General features: G+C 42.3%; 1 protein-coding gene across 1 annotated transcript; it reads right to left on the reverse strand.

The window, feature by feature from the left end:
* Window positions 1-5659: 5659 nt before the first annotated feature.
* MOCS3 (molybdenum cofactor synthesis 3) lies at window positions 5660-7931 on the reverse strand. Its single transcript, XM_019726085.2, has one exon. The coding sequence runs from the start codon at window positions 7929-7931 to the stop codon at window positions 6555-6557; it is 1377 nt and encodes a 458-aa protein (XP_019581644.2). The 3' UTR covers window positions 5660-6554.
* Between the last annotated feature and the right edge of the window lie 37 nt (window positions 7932-7968).

The raw sequence follows: 7968 nt of genomic DNA on the forward strand, positions 1-7968 counted from the left end.
AACGGAAGACTCACACCTTCTGTAGATACTATTTTTCATATTTAAAAATTTTTGATTTTTGAAATAATTCTACAGTTGCAGAAATAGTCGAGTTGCTGTATGTCCTTCACCCAACTTCTCCTAATGTTTGCATCTTATATATAGCCAAGTAAGAAATTAACTTTGGTACAACACTGTTAAACTACACTACAGACTTGGTTAGAATTTCCCCATTTTTTCCACTGATATCCTTTCTCTGTTCCAGGATTTAATCCAGGATGCCACATTGTATTTCATGTATATATTTTCAAGCTGTAGGATTTTACCATAAGCATGAATTACTTTTTAAAACTGAGCATTTTTTTTCATGTAAATGTATGACTATCATGTTCATATGGTATTAATGCTTCAAAGGCATGTTTTCCTTTTTAAAATTAGAAGTTAATGTTTAAAAGGATAAAAATCTCTTTTTCAGGTAATCATTATGAATCATCTTCCAAGTTTTTTTAAAACTTAAAACTTTTTTATAAATTCCATTTATCACACTTTTTTCCTGCTGTTATTACAGGTTCATTTAATCCAGCCTAAAACACCACAGATGCAACCTTCCAAAAGAACCATGTATAAACTCTCATTTTCATCACTTACACTGTTTCATCTTCACTCTGATTATCGATTTGGCAGGTACATTTTTCTAAGAAATGACATTCGATCACCAATTCATCAAAATGCTAGGAGAAGCCAAACGTAGATTGACTAATATTTCACCTATCACCCAATTCCAATTTTTCAGCCTTTTGAAACATATTAATCTCAAACCACTTTACATGATATTAAATTTCCACCTAAAATGATTAGCCTATAAATACAGCATAAGTGAAAAACAAAATACAGGTGTTAACAAATTGTTAAAACTGCTTTAGGCTTCCCTTGACACTCAGTGACCTCCATGTCCACTAAATGAAATAAGACCCAAATCGTGGGTTTTTTTCTGATTAAGTCTAAAGTCTTCATCCAGACTATGGGTATGTTTTAGTTGGTAAACAGTTTCAGAATTTTTAAACTTGTATTCCCCATTTAAAAATTAGATCTTACACAAAACTCCAACTGTTCAGATTTTCTTAAAATACTGCAAGGTTTGCCAACACTCCTGCATGGCAAAGTTAGCTGTGTGGTAGCTTTGGATATGCCAGGCACCCTCCAATTCACCATGGTCCTTAGCTGCTCATCCTGACTCATTTCTTTATTTAACTAGCCCCTGTAGGGATTGCGTTCGCAAATCCCTTTAAGCTTTATGCAAAAGATATTTAATTATTGTTCATTATGTCATCAAGAGAAACTTGTCATCTGAAAGTCCTATTTTCCTCCACAGCTCTCAAGAATACCAAAAAGGGCATATTTATACTTATCAAAACTTTCTCGAGGTGGTAGTGCCTGCTATATGCACACCTCTTTTATTTTATCTTAAGACCTAAGATAGATAGTGCCCTTGGTACTCAATGATGCAATTGATGGTGTGTGCGTGTTCCAGAAAAGCTATAAATTTGATGGAGAGATGGATTGACTACCATGCTTCCCCCAAAATAAGACCTAGCCGGACCATCAGCTCTAATGCATCTTTTGGAGCAAAAATTAATATGACCCGGTATTATACTATTATATATTATATTACATTATTATGTTGTATTATATAAGACTGGGTCTTATATTAAAATAGGACCAGGTCTTATATTTTTTGCTCCAAAAGATACATTAGAGCTGATGGTCTGGCTAGGTCTTATTTTCAGGGAAACATGGTAGGAAGCAGCACGGAGATAGTGAAAAGTGGACAGATTAGAACTGTATTTGATGGAAGAAATCGTTTGCAAGTGTAGCTTGCTCAAAAACTGCAAAGGAGGCTGGGAAGCAGTCTGACATTTTCAACCCTGCCAGCAAGGAAGGGGTGGGAGTGGGGAGGCTGTTGGGTAGACAACCCAGAGTCTACCCCAGGTGACAACTAAGTCAAGGTTGTAAAAACACTGCCTCCCTTTGCTCTTACACATAGCAAGCCTTGCTTGAGTTTTATTGTACGTAAGTCAACTATTTCAACTCACCTGCCCTTTGATCTGTTAAATTCCAATTTGTGTCAGGCCTCTCTCATCTGGAAGCACTGGGTAAGGAGAATACTGCTAAATAAAAATCATGCCCAAAACATCTTCCATTCGTGTCACCCTACTCTGGCACCTTTTTAACCAAGGTGTCACCAAGAAAGGAAATTTTAAGATATAAGCCTTTTTTCTTTCCTTACCTTCAGCAACTTGTTCAACAAAACACCTAGATAATCCACAACTTGTTGTTTTTCACTTTTTTGAAATTTCAGGTTTCACTGAAATCACGGTAGGTGTCAATATGTAGGACTTTATAGTAAACTATGTATCTGTACAGTTATATCTAGATTTCTATCTATCCTATTTATCACCCAAATTCTGGGCTAGTTTAGCTTTTCTCTCACATCCTGAGCAGTTCAGAAATTATAGTTCATCAGAAGTATGAATTAACCCCTTTTCCCATTTTATTTTGAAAATACTTTCCCACTCCTGCACCACAGTAATTTTCCTAATATTCCAAACGAACTCCAGAATTATCCTGAAAGTCAGGTACATGATTTCAAGTGATTTACTATTACCTGGACAGGGCCACCTCATGTTACATATGGAACCCTGATAGGGTTCAACCTTTAAGAGCAAGAAAATCTTTTCTTGGTTAAACTGGGTCATGTACCTGACCTCAGGCCCTGAGGAAACCCTCTGGTGCCATGGAAGGAGCAGCTAATTAAAAATAAACAAGCTTAAATATAATATATATTATATTCACAATAGATGTAATATTATATATAGATATATAGCTGGATATAGATATATATCCTCCTCTCCCGTGGGAACTCTCAGACTTACTGCCTTTTTTTTCATACTCCCCCTCCTTGGCAACCCTTCTGGCTACCAGCTGTGACTCCTTATGTTAAGACTTTCGTTCTCGCTTACCTTGACCAGTGGCTCATTACTAACTGGACATGACCTCTGTGACACATTCGAGTCAGAATGCTCCCAAGGACTTCACTCTGAGGTTCCTCCCCTACAGAGAAATCTGCAACCCAAGTACATCAGAGTACATTTCTGTTGTAACACAAACACAAGCTCTATTCGTTCTGTGATTATCAGGGTGTAGTTTTTCAACAAGGAAACATATAAAACTATTACAAAGTTTTCACTGAGAGTCAGCATGGTGCTTAGGGCACTGGCTCTTCAGCCAGACCATCTGGGTTCAAATCCAAATCACATAGTAAGTGCTCAATAAATGTTAGCTGTAATTTTACTTGGAATAAACACCAAATTCCTATTATGGTCTATAACCTGCATGATATATTCTGTCTCTCTCTCAAACCTTACCTTGTTCTACTTTCCTCAATTGTTCACAACCCAACAACTTACCTCTTGATCATTCCCAGTTTATATGCCTCTGGATCTTTCCACTTCTTTTTCTCCCAGTATGGGATGTTCTCCCAGATTGAACTGGCTCCTCACCATTCAGGTTTTGCATTTTTCAACCCTTCTCTGAAGACGTTTCCCCTAATTAACGTATCCAAAACAGCTCCTCCTTCCCCATGCCAAAACATTAAGTTTGATTTCTTTTATAAACGCACTTATCATTAATTTACTTGATTTGTCCCCCATCCCCCCCTTTTAATTGTAAACTCCATGACAACAGGAAAGCTCTTATTCATCTTTATCCGAGAACTTAGAATGGTAACTGGTACACTTAAGGCACTTACCATTTGTTAAATGAAAAGGGAAAAAATTACCAAGTTCAAACCCCATCTAAATGTAAAAAACCTAGCCACAATCCCCAGAGAAAAAAAGGATTTCAAAAAATAAAATGATCTGGGTCCATTGGTAGATAACCTGTCATATTCTTGATCCTGGCAGCCCATCTTTTGAAAATTCTTTCACTAATTGAGTAAAATCTCAGATTATCTTTGCCTCCCTTTTGTAGCTGTCAGAACTCAAATTTTCAGCTGCTCTTGCAGCTAGAATGTAGGCAAGTGACTAGGTTCTACCTACAAGACACACCCTCCTAAGACAGACTCAGAAAAGAATATAAAGGGACGCTGCTTCCTGCTCCCGGGCTGTGGATGAAGTGTTGGGCTTTCTGGGCGAGCAGTGGGGCCAGGCCAAGGGAGATTAGCGAGGCTCTGCTGGCCGTTTGTTTCTTCTAGTACTAGACAGGGCAACACAACACAAGCCGGTTCTGTGCATGGTTTTTGGGCTTCGTTCCTGCAAGTACAGCCTTGGGTCTGTCGCCAATGACAACCAGTTTTGCAGGAATTATCAAAACTGCCAAACTGCCTAACTTTAAGGTATTAGTCCTTACGATAAGAAATAGTTCCTGTCTGTCCACTTGATTGTTTCCTGACATGTATCAGAACCCGCTTTGGTCCTGGGAATAAGACACAGGCCAGCCATCTTTGTCCGCCTCTCCAGGTCTCAGTCATTTATTTCCACAACTCCCTGGGAAAAGCAGTTATAAGAAACCTGCACTGTCTTTATAATAGAGAAAGGCCTATACTTATTCAAAAAAATGAGTTAACAATGTTTCAGTTAAAAAGTGATGACTGGGGCCGGCCTGGTGGCTCAGGCGGTTGGAGCTCTGTGCTACTAACTCTGAAGGCTGCTGGTTCGATTCCCACATGGACCAGTGGGCTCTCAACCACAAGGTTGCCAGTTCAATTTCTCGAGTCCCGCAAGGGATGGTGGGCTGAGCCCCCTGCAACTAGAAACGGCAACTGGACCTGGAGCTGAGCTGCGCCCTCCACAACTAAGACTGAAAGGACAACAACTTGAAGCTGAACAGCACCCTCCACAACTAAGATTCAAAGGGCAACGACTTGGAAGAAAGTTCTGGAAGCACACACTGTTGAACACCCCAATAAAGTCCTGTTCCCCTTCCCCAACTGAAAAAAAAAAAAAAAAGATGACTATCCTAACTAATACCATCTATTCATAATAAAACGAAAGTCCATACCAGAGCTTGCAAACTGGTAAATCTGATCTGCAGAGGGTTTCGTCTGGCCCACAATGCTTTTAAGCTTCTTTAAAAACTTGTAGCCAGAGATACAAAGATTTCATTTACATCTGTGATTTCTGATGATTACAGGCCTGCATGCAAGAATCAGTTGGAATAGTGGCCTCCTTTTGACATGGCATTTCCTCTTCAGTTTGCCACTGAAACAGACTCACATACCAAATTTCTACTTTTCATTTGGTTGTATATATTGGAAATTGTGCAGACTAGATACCATTTCATGAAAAATGTTAGTTAAGAAACATAAAAACACCTACATTTTTTCACTGTTATAAAATACTGGAATAAAACAGATTAAATCAAAATAAAAAAGGCAAATGTTTGGTGGGTGTCGTTTCAGTCACACAGGATGGGGGGTTCTGGGATCTGCAGCACAGCATCTGCAGATGGTCGACAATATTGTACTGTGCACACTTGGAAATTGCTGGGCGACTGCTTTTCTTCCACGATAAAAAAAAATCAATGTAATTCACTACATGAACAGAAGAGAAAAAAACTAAGCACGTTATTTAATACAAAGAAAGCATTTGATGAATTTAATGAAAACTCTTAGCAAACTATAAACAGAAGGAAATCTCTTTAATCTGACAAAGGGTGTTTATCCACAGTAAAGCAGCAACAAGCAATACTAGTCAAATAGTCAAAGTCTTTCACCTGAGATTGAGAAGGAGCTAAGAATGTTCACTAGTTCATTTTAATTCAATATTGCACTTGGGGTCCTAGCCATACAGTAAAGCCAAAAATAAAAAGAACAGATTGGATAAGCTACGGACTTGGACATGAAGATTCTAAAGCAAGTCAAAGCACAGTGTACAGTTTAGAAAATGTTCCATGTGTACAGCATAATGCAGCCTGAAAAAATTAACTGTGAGAAAAAAAATCAGCAATTTATAAGAGAAACTGACAGACTACACAGGTGATTTCCTTTATCTTGCTAACCTGTAAACATTTCATTTTGATATTCATTAAAAATATTTAACAGAATGGTCACTTCCTAGATAATCGGAACAATTTACATTTTAAACACTTATTTCTGCAGAATACATTCTATCATTTGTAGAAGACCCAAAGAAGGTCTTAGTAAACAACTGATCTTAAGTGTATCTCATCTGTGATCAAGACGGTATAAAGTTTACAACAACTTAATTCTCCAGGCATAAAACGGACAATTTAGAGAGCTTTCTGATTGGGGGAGGTGGAAAAAAAGCAGGGCAGGCAAATGACCTGCAGTTTAAAACACAAAATCCTGTCACATTATATCTCACATGTTCAAGACACCCTCCATCCAATAAATCACCATTAAGAAGCCTCTTATAAAAAGCAGTCCGTGTATTCACAGATGTTACAGAATCCCAGTCTTTTCTGTACATTACTGAAAAAAAAAAAAATTATTATTATGTTTAAGGAGCTACGGCAATCCACATCTTTCTCTGGTTAGACTGTGTGTACCAGCCGCCTCAGTACTGAGGAAATGTTCCATCGATTTTGGCAGCCCAGGCCATGAGGCCCCCCGCAACATCCTGAACTGTGAGAGAGTCTAACTCTTGCACTGCTGTCACGGACTGCAGGATCTTCACGGCTTTCTGGGAGTCATTGCCCAGTTTGCAAATCACATAAATGGGGAGAACTCCTCCGTCCTGCGTGCTTTGCTTCCCTTTCTGGATTGCTTCTCCTAAGAGTCTCAGGCTGCCTGCATCCCTCTGCTCCAAATGTTTCAAAGGGATGTGTAGGGCATGCGGCAAACGACAGATGTCCACTTCCACTTGAGGCCTGACGTCCAGCAACAGGTGGGGTGACCCAGAATCCAGAAGTCGCTTATAGTCCGTGACAGAAATCCGCTCCTCCGGGCTCAGCAACTGCAGGGAGAGGCACTTATCGGTGGCCGAGGAGCCACAGAAGGCTTCATAGTCCTGCAGGTCAGTCACAGTGGGCCGCTCCCCACAGGCTGCACAGTCTGGCCTGCGGCTCCGCAGCTGAATACAGCGGAACCGTCCTCTGAAGGCATCAAAGAGCAACAAGCTGCCACTGTACGAGGGGCCCAGACCTGCAGCGATCTTCAACACTTCCAGCGCCTGCAGGCAGCCCAGGATCCCAGTTACGACACCAAGCACCCCGCCATCCGCGCAATTGGTCACCGTCTCCGCTGGAGGTGGCTGCGGGAACACGCAGCGATAGCACGGCCCGCCGTCATAGTGGTAGACGGTAATTTGGCCTTCGAGGCGCAGCGCGCTGGCCGACACGAGAGGGCGGCCGGCCAGCACACAGGCGTCGTTAACCAGGTAGCGAGTGGGCACGTTGTCAGAGCAATCAGCCACCACGTCATAGCGCCGTACCAGGTCTAGCGCAGTGGCTGGCGTAAGCGCTTGAGCGTAGGGCACGCACTCCACGGCCGAATTGAGACGACGCAGCGAGGCGGCAGCCGAATAGACCTTGGCCTGGCCGGCCAGTGCCTCGCCGTGCAGCACTTGGCGCGCCAGGTTGCTCATTTCTACCACGTCGTAGTCCACGAGACCGAGGCGGCCGACGCCGGCCGCTGCCAGGTACTGCGCCAGTGGGCAGCCGAGCCCACCGCAGCCCACGATTAGCACGGACGCGGTCGCCAGGCGCAGCTGTCCGCGCACGCCCAGCTCGGGCAGCACTAGCTGCCGGCTATAGCGCAGAATCTCATCTCGGGACAGGGAGGTCTTCGGCGGCAGGGGCGACACCGGAACCAGGCGTTCTGGCTCCTGCTCCGCCACAAGAGCCGCCGCCAGCCGCTGCTTCAGGGCACTCAGCTCCTCCTCACGCTGGGCAACTTCAGCCTGCAAGGCGAGTACCTCCTCCCTGGCAGCCATGGCGGCCTCTTCCGGAAGGGGTCGTTAAAGGCATTTC

The sequence above is a fragment of the Rhinolophus sinicus genome, linkage group LG13, assembly GCF_036562045.2.
Source record: "Rhinolophus sinicus isolate RSC01 linkage group LG13, ASM3656204v1, whole genome shotgun sequence".
Lineage (NCBI taxonomy): Eukaryota > Metazoa > Chordata > Mammalia > Chiroptera > Rhinolophidae > Rhinolophus > Rhinolophus sinicus.

What these genes read in the sequence shown, in the direction of transcription:
- MOCS3 (XM_019726085.2), bottom strand. Translation starts at nt 7,931, where the DNA reads ATGGCTGCCAGGGAGGAGGTACTCGCCTTGCAGGCTGAAGTTGCCCAG.